The sequence below is a fragment of the Bombus affinis genome, chromosome 9 (assembly GCF_024516045.1).
Source record: "Bombus affinis isolate iyBomAffi1 chromosome 9, iyBomAffi1.2, whole genome shotgun sequence".
In the NCBI taxonomy this organism is placed as follows: domain Eukaryota; kingdom Metazoa; phylum Arthropoda; class Insecta; order Hymenoptera; family Apidae; genus Bombus; species Bombus affinis.
The window spans coordinates 1,268,287-1,289,273 of NC_066352.1; the positions used below are offsets into that span (position 1 = coordinate 1,268,287).

The 20,987-nt window shown below is 36.5% G+C and overlaps 2 protein-coding genes across 4 annotated transcripts in view; one reads left to right on the plus strand and one right to left on the minus strand.

Annotated features, from left to right (window-relative positions):
• The window catches only part of LOC126919933 (leukocyte receptor cluster member 8 homolog), a 61,621-nt gene that overhangs the window by 23,517 nt on the left and 17,117 nt on the right, over positions 1 to 20,987 (plus strand). The gene's annotated exons all lie outside the window — the stretch shown is intronic.
• LOC126919932 (uncharacterized) overlaps positions 511 to 20,987 on the minus strand; it is a 31,997-nt gene continuing 11,520 nt past the window's right edge. For all 3 annotated transcript variants that reach the window (XM_050729654.1, XM_050729655.1, XM_050729653.1), the window contains exons 3-5: positions 10,001 to 11,107; positions 3,313 to 3,993; positions 511 to 2,273 (exon numbers count right to left, since the gene is read on the minus strand). In XM_050729654.1, the coding sequence (XP_050585611.1) occupies positions 1,470 to 2,273; positions 3,313 to 3,993; positions 10,001 to 11,107 (2,592 nt within the window). In that variant the 3' untranslated portion in view covers positions 511 to 1,469. The remainder of the gene's footprint in view (positions 2,274 to 3,312; positions 3,994 to 10,000; positions 11,108 to 20,987) is intronic.

The window sequence follows — 20,987 nt, forward strand, 5'->3', positions numbered from 1 at the left end:
AGAGGAAGCATGTAAGTTATAGTTGCAGTACATTTTCGATGAGGCACGAGAAAGTCAACGTATCTCTTGGACAGGAGGATACAATCGAGAATTTACTTCTAAACAGCCAGTCATTCTAATTACGAGCTTAATTGCGCCAGTGATTCATTAGATTTTTTCAAAGGATCTTCTTATCCAGAGGATCATGATACATTGTTAAACATTATAGCTAGAAAGTTCCGAAGTCCAATAGTTATGCAAGATAATACCAAGAAATAAAAGTAGTTAGGACTTTTGATTAGTAGTGGAAACAGAATATTTTTTGTTGAAAATAACATTAAACAAATACTCAACGAAAGAGGTATAAATTAGAGGAAAAGTATCAAGAGTAGGAAATTTTTAAAGGAGTTTGCTGCAAAGGTCGATGAATGTTCGATCGTATTATCGAGATTAATAAGGTGTGGAATTTGTAAAGAATTTTTTAGTATTTCTTAGGTATATTGAAATAAAAATAAAAATTTGATCTTCTAATTCGGTTCGCCATTTACAGGCTCAGATTTAATATTGTTATATTTTTTACATTGTAAATATACATCTTTGCGTTTATATTACAAGTATAAAAAGGCAGCAAATATAGGGGTTGATTTATTACAGGTTAATGTACAAAAGTCAGATTCTCGCCATTGAACTTGCTTCTCGAGAAGCTTACAAATTTCTTAAATCGACATTCGCCATGCATCGTGCATTCGAACAAATGCAACAAGGTTATTTCTGTGTATATGTATTACCTTGCTCAAGTAGTAAATATACAAGCAACGAAAGGCAACCAATTTTTTCATCTCTATCAGATTACGAATTAATGACATGGATGATCTTTTCAACTGACCAATCTCAAGTTAAAAGACAGAAGAAAAAAAGAAAAGAATAAGAGAAAAAGAAACGAAAAAAGGATTCAAGAATGACGTATAGGTTTGTGGGTTGAATCGATACGTCCTACCGTAAAACGACAATTTCTAGGAAAAGGCGGCTGTTCGTACTGTTATGGTAGCTCTCGGATTACCAACTGGCAGTGCTACTTTCAAACGAATCTAATACTTTCTACCGTTCGATTACGATTTGCGGGCAGCAACAACCTGATCGATTTATCCGTCGAATTACCTCGTGCATTATCGTTTTAACCACTTGTCTTGAAAATCAGCCCGACAAAAAGCATCTCCGCGCAAAGAGGCTATTTCATCGACTAAAAAAACTTACAACGAATTCTCCACGTCTATCGCATAAAATACAGAACGTGTAAATTTCACGTCACCAGTCTGATTCATAGCCGTCACATCACGGTGTCTTCGCCAAGTATTTAATTCGACACGTGCGTGCATTGATTTCATTGAGACGACGAGTATCTGTCGTATTTGTTTAGCTACGATAGTAGTACCTCTTCAAATACTCTACACTGTGTGGACAAGCTAATAGACCTCTCTATAACTTAATCGCTACGTACCAATCCCTTCTATTCCGCTGTTTTTCGAAATCGGCGTTAGAATGCTCAATTCCTGGTCAGAATTGGGAGGCGTTAACGCGTCTGTGGGTGTCCTCGATATTATTCTCGCTTGTATAACCTTCGAAGAATCTATCACAGTACCTTCCATCTGCGAATTCTTTGCCTCTATCGGATTATTAACCGTACACTTCTTGAAATGAGTTCTCATGTTGCTACTTTGAGAAAATCTCAAGCCACAGTTTGGACAGGAATACGGTTTAGTTCCTGTATGGTAATTCAGATGAGTCTTTAGGTGATGCTTCTTCGTGAACGCCTTCGAACATAACGTGCATTGATAAGGCTTTAAACCGGAATGTAATCTCGTATGTAACGTCATGTTCGATCTATCAGCGAAGGCTTTCTGGCAGACCTGACACTGATATGGACGTTCTCCCGAGTGGGTTCTAAGATGCTGCTTCAACAACATCTTCCTGGAAAATGCTTTTCCACACTGTTCACACTGATGCGGTTTCACTCCAGTATGGATTCTAACGTGCATGTTGTAGGCGACCCGCTGATTGAAACTCTTGCCACATTCCGCACAGCCATACTCCTTACGGTTACGATGAATCTTCATATGGGAGCTCAGGTAGCCGCGGTCGTTGAAGTATTTGCCGCATTCTGGACAGGTGGCTGCGAATTCCCTGGTGCCCTCGTGAACGCTTCGGTGGTACTTGTAATTTCGTAGTTGGGAGAATTGTTTGCCGCAGTCGGTACAACGGAATGGCTTCTCTCCTGAGTGCGTTCTAACGTGCACCTAAATTTCCCATTACAGAAAAGAACAGTGAATATCTTTTAAAAATTATATCTTTTATTAGTCGCGGTTGGTTACTAAAGGTTCTAGCGACAATCAGATCGAATGGATGAATTTTGTAACATGCGTCTACGTTTGTAATTACAAGAAGGAAATAATGAATTTTCGTTAATTATATCTTTTATTAGTGGTAGCTGGTCGGTACAGATTTCAGTGACTATTAAATTGATTGAAAATTTTTTGCGACGCGTACTTGGAATCGTAATTAGAAAAAGGAAATAATGAATTTTTCTTGCAACTTTTCTAATGATAGCTAAAGCTGAATTACTCGATGTTTTAGTGTCTATTAACTTGGACGTTATTTGTTGATTTCTATAAACCGCAGGTATACGTATAAATGTACGTTTTAATGGAATGTGAGCTATAAAAAGACGTAGACGAAGAAGCGTAATGTTGTTGGAAAAAATTAGTTATTGTTGAGAACTTTGAAAATGAAGAGAAAATTCTATAATACTAGTGGTACGCGATCAATTAAGCAACAGCTGGATGAGAAACAGTCAGGGATAACAATGATTATCATATCGAAGTCTAATTAATAAGAATTTCAGTTCAAATAACAAGGATAGAATTTTTATTTATTCTAATAACAGAACAAGAAGTTAGAAGCTTTATATGAAATTTTGCTAGGATATCTAGCTGACCTTTAATAATATAAAATAAGGTATAACGAGGAAACTATAAATCGCGAAATTTTATTACAACGTGTTACGAGGATGAACAGTAAGCTTAGACAATATATGAAATTGTAGAGAAATTATAAATTATGGAACCTTATTACAGTATCTTATTATAACCAGTGATGTTATCATTCGTAATTTTAGTAATGCAGGATATAGAACCGTAAAAAAATTCTACATCGCGTAATTTTGCAACAATGTCATATAGCAACGGTGGTTAATCAGCCGTAACATCGGTAATATACAAGTTATTAGATTAAAACGAAAAAAGCGGAAAAGATATGAAGCAGCCAGTCGATCAGTACCTTCAGGGAAGCTTTGGTAACGAAAGTCTTGCCACACTGATCGCACCTATGATTCTCCTGCGCTCCTTTGCCGCGTTGAACACCGTCCTGACTAACTACAGCATCGTTATTATTATTATCACTGTTGATAATAACTCTTTCAGCGAGTTTATCCTCGATCTTTGTCTCGTTTTGCAGCTTCTCGGCTTCCACGTTGGCGAAACGATCGATTTTACCGATCGACTCGATCGTATCGCACAATCTGCTAACAGGATGAGAAATTTCCAGCTTCTGCGGCGACTGAGGTAACGCTTGACCGAAATAACTACCCTTTCTATTGATATTCATACGACTACTCTCTGAGGTACTTGGCAACGATCTCGTTGTCGTGGAAATTACGTTATTTTGAGATTGTACGATAGTCTCGTTGTTTCTGGCATCGTTATTCAACGATGGAGTGATTTGACCGATCGTCAATGATGCAATTTGAGATGAATATAATTCTTGAGGCCTTGGTGCCAAAGCAGGGTTCGCTTCCAGTAACTTCTTATCGTTATTGTACGTAACTTCGTGGGTGGTAGGAACTTCGATACCATAATAATGGTCCGTAGGCGTCGAACTTTTGGGGAGCTGTCGATTAGGGCTGGTAGAGATCGCTGGAGATCGCGTGACTTCTGGCACACGTAGATTTTCCCCGGTTTTCTGCAACAAGATCACATCGAAACCGCTATTTCCTTCCTGAATTTCACGCCTTAAATCTCTACTATTTGACTTTATCAGGCCAGACCACTTTTTTGCCTCTCTATTTAACACGATCGTCTTAATTACACATTATGCATATACACGTAATGTGTATAATTCATCCTCCATGGGTTACTCGACCGTAAAGAGCTCATACAGAGCTCGTACCAACCGTCCGTATAAACCACCAATTATCATTAGAGAAAATCATCGGAAGCAATTAAGCTGATCTGGCTTGAAGAAGTGTTGGCTCTACATTAATCGTCGATTCGTGGTTTTCTAATTGTTATTCTCAAGTTACGGCACCTCGTGTAACCGATGATCATTGATCATTCGTACCTTTGTAAAAGAATATGTGCGATTAGTACACGCATACTCGTACAAGTGAAATACAGGATCAACGGTTATTTGATTGTAATTAGAACGTTAATGCAATAGTAAGTTAAAATAGCAAAAAATTATAGATTTAATTTATTCGTATTCCAGCCACCGACGATCAACATGTATTTAAAATCTGAATTTTAAATATTCTCAAACACATATGGTAACGAAGGACGATAGAATAACCATGAATTTTCATATTTCATTTTCGTATTTATATTTACAGTTAACTTCTACAATTTCTTTTAACGCATTGTATACGTTAATATTCCACGTAAACATTTCGTTTGCGAACGGAACCAAAATTGGTCATCTTTTATCAGCCGTTCATTGCCCTATGTTTCTGTATTTTCTGATGACATTATGCTATGGCGCGAAAAGTAACTTACATCATTGATCACATCGCAGTGGAAAGATACGATCTGTATAAAGGCGCAATAACGTTAAAAGTTTGGGCAAAGTTAAATACTGGCGTGTGCTTTTCGATGAAAAGCGTCCCACTTATTTTGCATTGCACGATACTCGAGATTGTTAATCCGTTTCTACCAATAATTCAAGTGCCAATCTTCGCATCGACGAAATCATGTACCTATATCAGCGACACGCTCTTTTAAAAGAAAGGTGCGCCTCGTTGCAACGAGAAGTACAAGAAAAAAAGAAAGAAGAAGAAGAAAGAAGCGATTCTGCATGAAGGTAGAGACGGGGCCAGGTTGCGCAAGGTTGTAAAGTAATCGGAAAAAATCTGGAGCATATCAGTGCACGTGTCGAAAGAGAAAACGTTCCTCTCCAGATTGCGTGTAATAACGCGTAAAAGCGATTCTCGCAGCCGGCTGGTGCCACCAGCTGGTCTGGCACCACCTTCTGGGCTACTCTTCGAAAAAGAAACGAAGATGCGAAGTAAAAAGTGCACGAAGACAGAAAAAGAGGGGGAAAAAGATGAAAAAGGATACAAACAGAGGGAAACAGAACGATGAAGAAAAAAGGAAAAAGAGCAAGTGGTACGTGTAACTGATAGTTTCATTAATAAGAATGACATTGGCCAAGCAAGAGGAGGCAGCTGGTGTCGTGGACACGTCTTATCACCTGGCACCATCGAATTACCATGGTCCGCTAAATGAGCCAGCAGAAGTGCACACCCGGAGGAGCACTGATTCCTCTGCATATTTCAGCTGAAGAAAGCAAAATGAACGGCTGGCATATCGAGACGCGCACGGTTGAACCGCGTGCTTTCATTTGTGGTGAAAGGTCGACGAAGAATAAAGTGGGTCCTGCTTGTTCCCTCAGCTCTTCTCGCGTCTTTCTTGTTTCCTCTAGAAACAACGAGCGATCGACTGTATAGGGTGGTTTGCGAGACGACCAGTCAAACTCAAGCTGTTCCCTTTATAATTTGTCGCGGACATTTTCCAAAATGTATTGCATAAGCGTCTGAAAATGGATGAAAAATATGCCAAGGTATATATCTCCTTCGTAAAATATTGGATCGTGTTATGTTTTTTCTTTCGTGTTATGTTATGTCTTTCCATATTCTTGCGAGATTGATCGGTATCGAGTAATTTTACGGTTTTGGAAACATAAAAATTACTTGAAGAGAAATGAACTGCTACTGGAAATTTGATCGATAGATTGTTCTACAACAAAGTGAGTCTTAGACGCTACATTTTGTACGAGAGACAAAGAGAAAAATTTAATCCTTTCACCTTTTTTACACGGTTGATTAGTTGACAGTTCGTTTAAAACTTCGCTAGAAACATCTCGACGGAGAAGATATTCAACACCAAGAATCGAACTATAGAAATACAAAAAAAGTATTGTATTAATAAAAATGAAAAATCCAGCAGCAACGAAATAAATAAATTACGAAACAAAATGGATGACAATCATAAATAACGCGAGCAATATATCGAACTCTAATACAAATTCCAATTGGAACGATTTACTTTCACCATTTCAAAAAACAAAAGCGACAAAATTTTCTAGTTATCTTAATGAAACGATACGATCATCGTTCAATGAAGCATTTTTCCTTTTTTCGAAACATTCTACGAATTGAACTGTCAGAAAAATCTGAAATATCAATAATTTACATTCCTCGTTACTTTTTCTTCCTGTATTCTGCATCAAGATAACAAGTTTCGTCGATTGTGCTTTATCGCAGCGATGTAAATGTATGGATGAACACGCAAAACAACGGCATTCTTAACCCACTCAAGGTGATTCGAAACTGTTTCTGACTAACTTAACATGTTCGATCGAATTGACGGACAATATAATTAATTATTTGATAACGTTTAACGACGGCCTAGTTTCATTTTGTCGATATGAATCGATTCAAATGCCAGACGACGGCTTGACAGTTCAAAACAATTTCTGCTCTACTTGCACACCAGCGATGAAACATCCTTTCTTTACGATTGATACGGTAGATAACGATTTCAGTCATGAAACGAGAAACAGGATCTGCGCGGATCGGCAGAACTACCGAGTGGATTAACATTTTAACTAAATGATTTGGAATAACCAATATTTTATATGCTCGGCATGCGCATATCTAATTCACTGAGAACAGTTTGCTCTGATCGTAGGATCGCGTGTGCGTTTGTTGCAAATTCAATTGCCAGACACTGGTCTGGTATTAAGGATGGTAACGTGCTCGCCTAGATGCTTGCAATAAAGTTGAACCGATCATATAGAATATATAGTATCGTCCAAAAGTGTAGGCTCAGGTATCGTTAAGTATCTTACGAGTAAAACGATTCGAACGGGAATTAATTAAAATTTAATCTTCAAAGGATCTTTAAAGAATCTTTAGACGATCGCTTGCCTACCATGGTTAATTTCGGTTAAATTAAAAAGATATAGAATCTTTGCGAAAAGGAAACCTATATCTACATTAAAGATCGCTTGGATTGATTTCGCAGTTTCTAAGAAACGTACGACGTAATCTCTTTTCCACCGTTAACGGCCGAGAAGATATGCTGACAATTAAAGCAGCGGCCTGATACTTTGGAACGCGGTGTATTATTTAGTTGGACTGGAAAACACATTAGGGAAGAAATCGGACTCCGGGGAACATTCAATAAAGCTAAAATTTAATACAGTCGCGAAGAGACAAATGGCTGAATATATTTAAAACGTCTAAGGCGTACGAACTGTTCGCGGACTTTCCATAAGTGTTTTATACCTGAAACGGGGACGATCTCGAGCAGTACAGACGGGTGAATGTTATGCAATGACCCGAGCATGTTCGAGAGATCATCAAACGCGAGAGGGAGATGGAGGAAGAGAAGCAAAAGAGCGGAATGCCGAACGAGTGATTTCACAGTAAAGATTTGCAAATCGAAGGAAAGGGGAAAAAGGGGGTAGAGCGTAAAAGAGAAATAAAAGTAAATTAAACGGTTAGCTGATTTTACGACGAAACTACGAAGAATCCTATTTCCTTAATGGACTGTTTAATTTGCAAAATTAACGGCACGGGTACGCGATAATTCTGGAAAATAATTACGGCAAGGCTGGAGAAGAGTTAGAATGTTTCACGCGTTCAATATGCCTACATAGGTTCTGCCTAATTAGCCTTTGAAGCGACTTATGCTGCCGGTAACACACAACAGTCATGGCGGAAGAATAATGCAAATATTTTCACTCGTTAATCTTTCGCTACACAACTTAGCTAAACCGGACTACTGACATTTCCAATCTCGTAAACGAAGATAAGTCTCATGACTCGTTAAGATTTTACCTCTGTCCAATCATTGGATCGAATCATTTCCATTTCCTGTCCGATGAATTTTATTTTTTGTGTCAAATCTGACGATGGTGTATCGTATCTGATGGACATAATATTGCTTCTATATATTTAATGCCGATACCGACGATATAATTTAACAATAAGGAAAGCATACTTTAAAACGGGCAAGTTGAACAAATTGAAAAATATTCAGGAATGCGGTGGAATCGATTATTCGGTGCAATATCATTTTAAAGTCCTCGAAAGCTTGAAAAAAACAAAAAATTAAAATTATTAACTTAATCGCGTACTCCCTATATAACGATACAAAATACTTATCATAAATAGTACATAAATGAACAAGAAATCAATTTGAAATTAATTTTGTGTAGTAATATCGCCTCTGTGGTAATATCGCCATATGGCAAGGAATCTCGAAAGATGAGATCGCCTAGTCTCTCGTTCTTGATCAAAAGCCATGGTAAACAAGTCACTTTCTGTACGAAAGGATAGCGATTGCTACCGAGCAAGATTAGTAACCCGATCTGCCGAGATCCGTGTATGCGACGTGATGTAACAATATGAAGGCACAGAACGGAATCGGTAATTGTATCTGGTCGATAATCGACCGAACAAATTCATCGAGGCTTGTGCAATTGAAAATCCGATGTGTTACGAAAAACTCCTCGAGTTACTGGATCGTGCCGAATTTTCAGTAATATTTTCTCGATCTTCTCTGTATATCGGAGGCATTGCTCCAATTTTCATGAAAGCGGTGAAAGGAAATATGTTCCAACAGAGACGGAACAGTCGACCGGAGGAAAAATCTCAAAACTGTTATATCTTGTAAACTAAAGAAAAAAGAGGAAACGAACGTATTAGATTCGATCTCTATAATCGTAGCAAAACACGACGACAGAGAGCCTGATCGATTGCCCTAACTGTAATTACCTTGTAATTACCCTACCATAAAAATAAGCAGACTCGATATTTATTGTATTTGACCCAAGAACTCGATTAATCAGCTTAGAAATTTCGTAGTTGATCGTCCAGTTGAAAAATATGCTTTTCAAATTATCGCGAGTCTGAAGAATAATGAAACTGAAGATACGACGATCGAAGATTGGGTATATCGAGCGTCTTCCCCTTTTTACTTTCTTCCAAACTCGGTCGCGATTCGAGGAAATAATTGGTCGATAATTGTTCACGGCCTAGATTCGTTTAGTAGATACTCAAAAACATCTATGGTCGCAGATATTACAAATTACCGTTTATTTTTTCTATAACTGGAACGCATCCAGATCGTGCAATCGGATATTCAGAGAGCGATTAGTTTACGAGATAAATAATCTTCTGAAAGGAATACCACAGCTGAATGTAATGGGCACCTTGAAACAGAAATCCCGCTTCGTGTCTACCTCCCAGCTATACGAGATGTTTCCAGAATACTTATTCAATTTGTATCACGCTAATGGATGCCACGGCAGCCATTTAAATGCTCCTCAAGTATCTCCACAACGAAAATTACCACTTGCTTCCCAAGTAATTGTACTTTGTACAGTTACATTGCTGTTCGAACATACTGTATCAATCGTGGGTGAGAATACGACTACTTATGTTAACGCCACGATAGACAGATAGATTCCCAGGTACCTGGCATTTCTTCAGTCTCAAAGAATTATCGTGTAGTTCGCCTAAGTATCGGTTACATGCTAGATACTCGCAATTAACGTCTCTTGCTACACGATTTTCCTTGCCTAACAAACTCGCAATCTTCTCTAAGAACTTTTCGCAACATCTATTCGTCTAAGGTAACATATAAAGAGCAAAATTATCATACGGAAGACTGCATGAAAAACTTACGGCATCGTCGACGTGGGGCTGAAGGACTATCGGCTGCAACTTGGGCAAATGGTAAGGCCTGACAGTTTGCTTCCACGGCGAGGCTATGACTCTATTAGCCACTTGTCTTCTCGGCGATTTCCAGACGAAACAGTGATCACGACAAGTCAAATCTTCACCAACGTCCAAATTTTCGTACGATCTGGTACTTGCAGGTAACTGTAGAGTTTTACCCTGACAGGGATCGATTCGAGAACGAATTACACTGAGACGATCAGCAGGAATCCTCTCTTGCTCGAAACAGCTACCGTATGTGGATAAATTTCTCCCGGAGGTATCTTCTTCGTTCGTAGCTTGGAAACGATCATGGACACCTTTCATTCTCGCCTCGAGTGGATCCAATTGCATGCTACGAAGATCGTACAAGTTACTGGAAAAGCAAAATTCCTGCTGACGAGCTTTTTCCGAAGAATCGCAACCGACAAACGGATTTTCCGAGTGTGCACTGGCTACGTCGCCAATCCTATCGATCCTAGGAACCACGCTGATCGGTTGATACCGGCTCACATCTGTCTGATTCAACTTGTCCTTATCCATACGCTGATCTAGACCGTGAATAGTCTTTTCTTGAGCCGCGCTCGGGAAAGGAGCAACGGGCCACGTTGTAGAGCAATATCTACTTGGTCTTGGTCCGTATCTCGATCCGGCAAAGTTCATCGATTCAGGAAGCGGTCTGATTTCTCTTGCGGTTTGCAAGGACTCGATCGCCGGATAGGATTCCTCCTTGCCCGCGGAATCTCCATCTTGATTCCTACGTGGACGGCACCAGCGGTCACAGCGCGGATACTGGTCGCACTGAAGGTACTTTGGACTGATCTTCACGTCCTTGATGTCTTCCTGCTTGCAGTCAGCCTGCGTGCAAGTCATCACGACAGGCACCGGCGGAAGTCTAATGTGGAGGGCTTCGGCCGCGTGTAGAAACGCATTCAGACGAGGACGAGGTACCGTCGCGCTTCCTGTATACACGAAACCGAGGATCGCCGCCAATTCTGGTGCCTCTACCCCGGCCAGGATCACTGTGATGGGCTCGCAATGCATCGACGTTCTACTGTGCGCCAGCAACACTTCCTGAAAACAGAACGACGAGCTGGGTTATTCAAAGAGGGCCAAAGATATTTATGGGCAACGTGAATGTGAACGAATGTGAAATTTTTGCTGGCCAACTTGTCGAGGTTCACTGTGACACGGCGCGTTACACCGTTCTCCAGATCGAGAATTTAAATTCCGCGTGTGCGTCGCGGAGACCTCTTTCGGCTCTGGGAAAAGGTCACGGATGATTTGGTATCCTAGTTATTTTTGTACAGTTTTAATAATTCCGTTTTAATAATCTTGTTCGTTGTTTGGAATAAATTTAGATGGCCACTAAGATCTTACAACGATGTTTTTCCTCGATGAATTATTAAGTTTATGTCTTAGTTTACTTTAATTCGTTTTTATTATAAGTTTCATTTAAGTATCCAATATAGTTATTGCGAGACACTGATCAAAGTTCTTTTTAACTAGATTGTTACTCTTTTCAGTAAGCGTCACACTTCACTTTGATCGTAGATTAAGAAAATAATTTTCTATCAGAAGGTTAATTAAAATTCTAATCTCTCGTCCATTAAAATAGAGAGAGAGACTTTGTGAGACTTTATGTATAAAGATCATAGATAGATATAAATTTCATAGAAAAATGAAGTTACTTGAAAATATAATTTCTACTCTCATCTAACATAAATTCGCGTGAAATTACTTAAAAACGTTGTACTTCGAACTTGAAATACTTACAATTAGAATTTCATATAAAGAGATTCTAGTTGTTACTAAAGATATTTCAATGAATTTTCATGGAGATACCAACTTCACCTCATAATTTCATTCACTGATATGACTGTGAAAACCGTTCTCCGAAACTTTGTCTTTCTTCTAACGAAACGAGTGTTTTCTTGAAACGAGAGCGAAATGATTATCGATATTCTCGTTCAAGGCGATTAAAACGTGCCACTATGCTTCCTTTTATGCAACCGGACGTATAAATGGAATCAACGCGAGTTCTCCAAATGGTTTGCCTGGATCGCGATCTACGTCTACGCGCAATGCAAAATGTTCAACGACGTGGACGTTATCTGGGATCATAAATCTTGAGGATAGAAAAACGCACAACTATCATGCATTCCGAATTAACAGAGAACATACTAACGCTATAGAGCGGTTTACATACTAACATTATAGAACTTATTCACCATGTATACTATAGTCACTATAGTTTACAGTGGTTGCTGAAGAGCTTCCGGTGTTTCCATAAATTACTTTGAAACAGGGATAATCGAATATTAAAAAGTAATAACTCAGCGATAAAATATATTTATATTACTATAGAAGAGATGTAACTAAAGATGTGACTAAAGATTCGTATGGTGCCCAGTATAACGGCGCTACTAACAAATTACTGACATGTGACTTGATAAAAACGTTACGCAATTTTTACTCTCATTGCATTTGCGTTCATTGATTTACAAGATTTTTTTGCAACGTTTTTACAGTTACTAATTTAAGATGGTTTTGCTGGAAACTTACGCATAATTCTATGTAATTGACGCTAACCAGCTTTTCGTTCGCGACTGAATATTACCATCACCGATATTTTAGTATCGAAGCAGTTTATTAATTTTGTTGTAAATTGCGTGCGGATGTTTATAATGCGAAAATGCAAATATCTCTCTCGACTACTAATTTGAACAAAAGTCAGTCCGCGAAACAACTTTAAACGCGAATGGATTAATTGTATTAAGTACATGTTACATTTTTAAAAACAGACATACTATTTTCATGCCATTTTTACTTTTCTACGTGAAAATAAAAAAATTTCGTTATTTGACTTATTAATACAAAAATTTTCTTTCCATTTATTTAACGAGAATAGCTCAATTTATATAAGAAAACGCAAATTACAATGCGAATGAATGTACAACATATTTTCTATAAGATATGTATTACAGATATATGTTAGAATTCATAAAGATCAATGGCTGAAATAACTGGTTAAAACTAAACGTAGGTAACTCATGGTCGTATACATATATCACATTAAATGCTTCATTAAATACATATTAAGAAACCAACATGCAAAACAAAAAACTTTAATCGCTTTTCTAACAACAAAAGTAATTGAGATTGATCGTATCAGATATTTTCTATCCTGTATTAAAGGTTTACTGCTACGTAAAAAGTTCTACGGCCATACTTATGTACAGTAATTGATACGATGTTAAAACTCACGAAAAAGGGGGGAAAAGTATATCTATCTATCTATTGCCGAATGTATAAACGAAATTGCATCGTGAGATATTTTATTCGGATATAAATATAGCATCAGAAATAGTTCATTGGCAAATATTGCAGCAATTTGTAGTAAGAAAAATTAACTGAAACTTCCCAGGGATTTTAACACCCGTTCTTCACGGTAGAATAACTTTAAGAGATAAATCACCAGATATCAACAGCTTTCTTTGAACGTACCACGAGACGCATAATTATTACACCAATTTTCTATCAAGATAGAACTGCGAACGATAACACGACGTAAGTAATGGCAGTCATTAGAGAACCGCGGCAAACTTTTCTTTGATGCGTAACCAGTTGATGCGTCGGCTCGAACGACGAAGGGACAAGCACACAGATGGAGAAAGATCGACGATCGATTTCGTACTCCAAGGAATCGCACAATTTTCAAACGGATACAAAATTGACTAACCCGTGATCCTGTTCTCCTTTCATCCTCTTCTTTTTTGTTATTATTCCATTCTGTCGCTGACTAATTCGTTTTTGTCTGAATAATACGGGCGAAACACCTGGGAATTCCACGAATATTTTAAAAATAATTGTTCCATTAATCTGCGTCGCAATTAAAACGACGAGCTAACACGTTTCCTCCGACTTGCTATAAATAAGGACTATTAAAACGAGGACTATCGGGGAAGATTTTTGTGACAATGATATATTGCCGGATAGAGTTATAAGTCCAACTCACTTTTTAACGTTTTCTGTAATATTTATTCTCTATTTTATAGAGGTATATAAGAGTATGTGAAAAATAATACAGTGTATGGAATTTTCTTATTATTTGTATGTGTAATGAATTATGATTTGGAAAAGTGTTGCTGTTTTTCAGGTGAACGAAACTATGGATTCGTTGTAATACCAAATTACACTTTTGTTCAACTCGAAAAATTCCTCTAAATAATTAGAATAACACGTGCTCGTCAAAATTATTTTTACCACTATAAATAGTAAATGATCGATAGATCTGGCTATTTTGTAGAAACATTTCAAGAAATGCCGCAAGATTTTACTTCGGTATATAAATTGCTATAAAAATCCTATTAAATAAAACGAACGAAAGTAATAACGAGATACCTCCAAGATTTCATACAATACAACATTTTTTGTCTATTTGGCTTAATAGCACATCTCGAAAACGTAACCTGCATTCCGCTTTATGCAGAGGTAGCGTAGAGATATCTTCGTTAGCACCAATTGATTGATAGCAAAATAAATGAAAATCGCCCGCTCGATCCTTTACAAAATTCTTATTTTATTCCTCATTGTCGAGTTTAATAGGACTTAACTTTTTTTGCCTACATCACCTCTGCATTAAACGGCTCATATATTATAGCAAATATCAGAGAAACAGGTACGTGTTACTCAGCTTCGTTAACCGTAAGTGTATTTGATCTAGTCACCAACTTCGCTGCATTTCTAACGTTTCGAACGCTACTCTAACGACACGATCAGATACGGTAATTAGTGGAAATTAACTCGATATCAACAGATTCAGGAATGTAGATTTTATTCATGACATTGCTCCACTTTCGATTAGATTAAACCAGCTCTTTCGATGAGATTCTTCGTCTGTTCACCGTACAGAATAGGATAATTACTTAGAAAGCTGCAGTCTTTTTGTATTTCGATGATTTTTTAATATGCTATAGAAATCGATATTTCGAACGTTTTCCGTATTATCGCCGAACTATTTTAGTTTTCGACATATTTGTAAAAAACTGTCACTACCGCTATAGCAAATTCTGCCAATAATTGTACGTCCGTGACAGCATTGTGCGTTAATATAATATAAATATAAACAGAAGAAAAAAATTAGGTTTAGGTCAACCGTTAATGTCAAGGTTATTTTATCTGGCCGATAATCAATGTTAAAGTACACTGTGGTCACGCACGCACAATTATAGGCAGAATTCATTGTAATGGTACCGACAGTCTTTTGCAAATATCTCGGAAACTAAGACCGAGCGGCGGTTACATATATAAGAAAAGCTGTGTAGAATCATGCAGCCAACAACGTATTTATTAAAGAATCATCAATGGCGGCAGCTTTCTAAATAATTACCGAGGATTAGTACTTGGTACTTAAGTATTTACACGTTATAGACTTGTCACGTTCAGATCAGATACTTTCTTTCGTGTGTAACAAACCGAGGTTACTATGTAGGCGATTTAATGAAATGCACAACCATAAACCTTATCGTCACGTTATCTATATTGTAACAATGTTTCAAGCACGATATACAGATAGAGATACGTATCTTCGAGAAGAAGTAGAAGAAGAAGAAGAATCTTCAAGATTAGCGTTTCCAACCTTGTGGGTCCGAGATGTTTGATTTGTGAATAATTATTACTAGAAACAATTAAGAATACTCTTTCAACATAGCAAAGTACCAACCACGTTTATTTTACTAATAAGTGTGCAACATTAGAAAGGAAATTGAACCTATTTGTAATACCGTTGTGATAAAAAATCTTGACAGTGCTTGTAGTTTATACCGTGAATTTAACTTCGTGGTGCAGGCAAAATCAAGGAAAATTCTAATAGATAAATCTGAATCGTTTAAAATATTAGAACACATTATCGCATAAACTCATAAATGTTCGGAAATTTCTAACAAAATTCCGTAGATAAATATGGATATTATGTATCGTTTGCTATACTTAAAAGTACTTAAGATGGTATAAAAAGTATCTACAAAACTGTAACGAAAAATAATAGTATTTTTTATTAAATGAAAGAATTGAAATATCTTGACGACTACTCGTAATATTAGGTCGTCCGAAAAGTTTCTTTCGTTTTATAAGGAAATAATGGGTACACAACATTTTCCGTTTTATATTATTTTATCGAATTACGTATGATCCATTTTGTTCCATCAAAATAAAGATCACAACGTTCGACGGATTAGGTTTCATGTTTGTATAAGGATGCGTTGTTGTAAAAGACGTGTCTGTAAAAGAAAGCCTCTTCTCGGACAAGCTAATATATTAAAGCTTAAAGAACTATAGAATAACTTAGATTTTAGACAGTTGTGATTTGTGATAAATATTCCCGAGCTCAAAAGCAAATTGGGACACGTACGATTACGTTCTTCTTTAAAAGAGAAGCTTTGAAAATATAGCGAAATTTCAGATCAAATTCAGATCGATGACTTTGTTATTAAAAAATGACACGAGTAAGGCCGGGAGAATGTAATAACATAATCTCGTATATTCATCTTAATAGTCGTCGAGTTAACCAGTTGAAAGTATATTCCTACATGTAGCAAAGTGCAGTTTCTGGATCATTTTATTATCCGCGCTTAATCTTAAGTGTTCTTCTATGATAAATTATTGTACTGAATGCAGTTGTATATTAGCATAATACATAAAAAATATGAGATCTGAAAATCGAGGCAAGGTTTATTATCAAATACCTAATTGCCGACGTCGCATCGTCGCATCTCGGTCGTTACAATTAGAAATCAATCACAATTTTACATAATAAGTTGCGAGAAAGCCGAGATACGAATCGATATTTCCAAACCATTTTTATATACCTAATAAGATATTAAATTGTTTTACTTTCAGTTTGTTACTTAATCACTCGAGTTTTACGAAATTCCGCAGCGAATGTTTGTTCTTTTTAGAAAGCGCCTCTTCGGTAGAAAATAGTGTAACGAACGATTACATACAAACAGACACGAAAACCTAGAAATACGAACATACTTTTAGAGAATGGTAATTTAGATATTTGACGCAGCCAGTATTCTCCTGTCAGTGTATAACATCCATTTTTATACGAAACTTGTATAGTCGTTTAGCATCGTTTTATCAAACGGATAAGCGGTAATTTACATAAATCGAAATATGTACTTCGACACATGCTACTATAATAGAAGAACGTTTTATCACAAATTCATATCACGTTTTACAATATATACCGTTAAGATGCTTTGCACAAACGCCATTAGTTGTACGGGACGTTAAGCGACCACCTGGCACGACCATCTGATTTTAATTTTAAATTTTCGGCCCCAATCGAAAATAAACTCACACGTTTTATCGCGTCGATATTTTCCACGATTGAAGAGTCAATTACTAATTCATTCCTGGCGAATTACAAGCAAGTCGATTTATCGAATCTAAGACAGCTATATTATTTATCTTCAACTATTTCTTTACTTTTCATTGATTTTCAAGCAAGTATCCGTTTTTATATATCTTTCCGAAAAAAGATAAATTTCATGGAAACTATAGTGGCTCTTTATTTAAAATATGATGTAATTAAGGACATATCTGTGCGTATAGAAATTCGTAGCATCTTATTCTTCCTCTCTAATGGGAACAGTGTCAACTAATTTGAATTTGCGAGAATAAATGTTCGCGAATTTCGCCTTGACAAATTGATAAGAAAAAAATACCTCGATAATTTATTAGACGTGAACGTTATGTTATAAGAAATATTTCTAGCGAAGAAGCGTAAATATACATTGTGCTTCCGTGAACATAAGAATTTTTACATCTTTTAAAGAGAGAGTAAAGGTGGAGTAGAAACAGGATGGGAAGAAACGTAAAAGGAAGAAAGAATGAGACTGAAGAAGAAAGAAAGATCAAATGAATATAATAGTCTCAAAATAAATAACTAAACAAATGTATATTCCAAAAGGAAACAAATTTTGTAAACGAGATTTGAAAATCTTAGAAATGGACCTCTTAACAGTGGAATATGTATGTGGTATAAATTCGAACAATGAGTCTAGTGATCTCAATTCGTGTATAAGGTGTATATATATATATATATATATATATATATATATATATATATATATATATATATATATCATAGGCCATAGTTACGAAAAGATCAAGTTCATCTAATATTTACAAAAGATTGTACATAAAAAAAAGAGCGGTATCCTACGAACACGAGGCATCGTCATTCTTTTCAAGCGAAAACACACACGTGTACGTAAAAGTTGTTTATGACAATCCACCCTAGAGGCGAGAACGTTGTACTATCTTGGGAATATAGTGAATCAACTGCTATAAAATAGCTGCGTGCAAGTATTTTAATGGTCCCGTAAGCTTCTATCTGGAGGATCAAGCGACGGCGTTTAGCATGCATCAACTCGCATAACGCATACAGTGCGTCCTACGTGCTAGAAGCTCTCTCGTGCTCTTTTCAGGAGACCGAAACGGTAAATGAAATCATTAGGGTGCGCTGACCCACGAATATCGAGCCGTATTTTCAAGATGAGTGCACGCCTATAAATGTCATCGAGCTATTTCTTTCAAGACGTATCTCAAAACGTTACACTGCAATTAACTGGTGGAAAATATACATACTAATTACTCGTAGTTTAAAATAAAGGTTCTTCACGATTGAAATAAGCTTCTTAAATCAAGCGAGTACTTCGTTTATTTCGTATCAAAATTTCTAATATTAATGTCAAACATTAACGATAGAATTATTCTCGTTTTTTTTTTTTTTTAACATTCATCTTGATGAAAAGACGATAAGAGATACGTAATCGTGTAATCTTTTATAAATTAAGTAACATCGTTTTCCTCGTTGTTGATTGCGAAATGACTTGCTGTCCACGCAGCTGTGCATTAGATTCCATCTAAACTGTCACCAATCCCGTCACGTTCCCATACCGTCTGGTCAATTATTTCAAACGTGAAACACGTTCCACCAGATTTTGGTGTTGCCTGTCTGGAAATGGATCGAATCAGGAAGCGTGACATTGAACGGTGTCCATAGCGGCGTGGAGAAAACTTCAAATCTAGTGTAAAACGAAATGTTTAATTATCTAAGGTTTGTCATCGACGTAACAGAAGTCGTAACAAGGTGTGTAATATGGCAATCAGTCGGGCGACAAAGATGGTAATGGAAGAAAACAGATTCCGTAAATAGTATTCATTATCGACCGGTTAAACGTGAAATTCGAAATTAGCGGCGTCCAGACAACGATATTCGTTATCACGAGGGCGTGTTTTTACGTCGAAGAGAAAAGAAAAAGAGAATGAAATAAAAAAAAAAGAAAAACGAGACGAAATGGTATCGCGCGTGCGTCGGGAACCTTTCACAGTGGAGATTTGCAAGATGTAATTTTTAAGGCACGTCCTCTGGCGTTTACCGGCGAGCAATCGGACTGAAAACGATTACCAGAAAATTGTACCTTCGTCGACGAGGAGAAACTTTACAAACATGTGGAATAGAGCTATGGGGATTATGTAACGCAACATAGATAGATTAAAGTTCGATGAAATACAAGATATTGAGAAAGAAAAACGAAGCGATCGAAATCTCTGTAACACTTCGTGTATTATTATAGGAAATGAAATAAATCTGTCATTGGAGATTGATTAAATATAATTTAAACTTTAAAAAAAAGGATGGCAATTTATAATGAGTTAGTATATTGATTTAATTATGCCCAGAAGCGTTGGTATACATTGGTATTAAAATTTAATAGCGCGATATCATCCATCCTTCAATTTCAACTCGATTTTACTATATTAAAATCACTTAATATCGCGGTAATACGAAAAGTGATAGATGGATTAGCTCTTCCACCACGGAAATTAGTTTCTGTCTATGTTTCGAATCGCTACTTATCGAGGCAATTATTTTAATGCGTGCTCGTTAAATTAATATGATAGGAACTGTAATCTTCATCTTTATGACGTATAAATAAATCGATTTTATTCCGTCGTAATTCAATTGTTTTATCTGGTCTTGTTAACATCCAAATGCTTGTTAATTATCCTCTGCTTAATGTTTGATTAATAAGCGTTCTATGGATTTTCTGGCCGCCTATACCGTGTTTAGATATCGTTTTATTAATTATTCTTGAGTCGTTGCAAAAATACGCACACATACAGTGATAGTGGAATCGCATTCAGACGAACTGGTTTATAATCAATATGTATCTTTTTGATAAAACATTTCTTTTCTATTTTCTAGCATTTCTATTGGCTAATTGTTGGCTCCTCTCTACTGTGAAAAACATATGTATCAACATCAATAGAATGAGGATATCTAGGCAAATGCACAATTTCGTAAAATACAATAAAAGAAATAAAACTTAAGTAGAAAGTTGTTATATAATTAAAAGATTATTAAAAAGCGTGGTATATTTGTCATATTTCGTGGAATACAAATTGTAACGTAAATAATATACGACGTACTAAAAACTCACTATCGATTCTACATGTTTTACGAGAGTAAATGTGATGTGCTTTTTAATGCTATATTTAACATTCATAGTCATCCGCAATTTAGTTTATTGCGTTCTACGCGTTTTGTTGCATCGATAATCTCGTCAACTAATCGCTGATCTCGTACTCTGTAATTTTAACGACGATTAAACGTAAATGCCTTAAATTCTGTCTTTCGAATATTAGACCATTCGAAGCGTTTAAAGTGACAGGAAAAATACAGTAGAAGTCAAATTACTACTAATTAAATGAAAAGAGATTTTTTAATTGGTAAGATGATGGGAAAAAATTAATTTCAATTCGCTTTCGCTATTTACCTTCATTCACTATCCTCTATTCGTATCTTTATTATTACCGAACTGGGATGTATTATGATTAATGATTGGCACGTTTCTTAAATATCTTTAAACAGAAATTA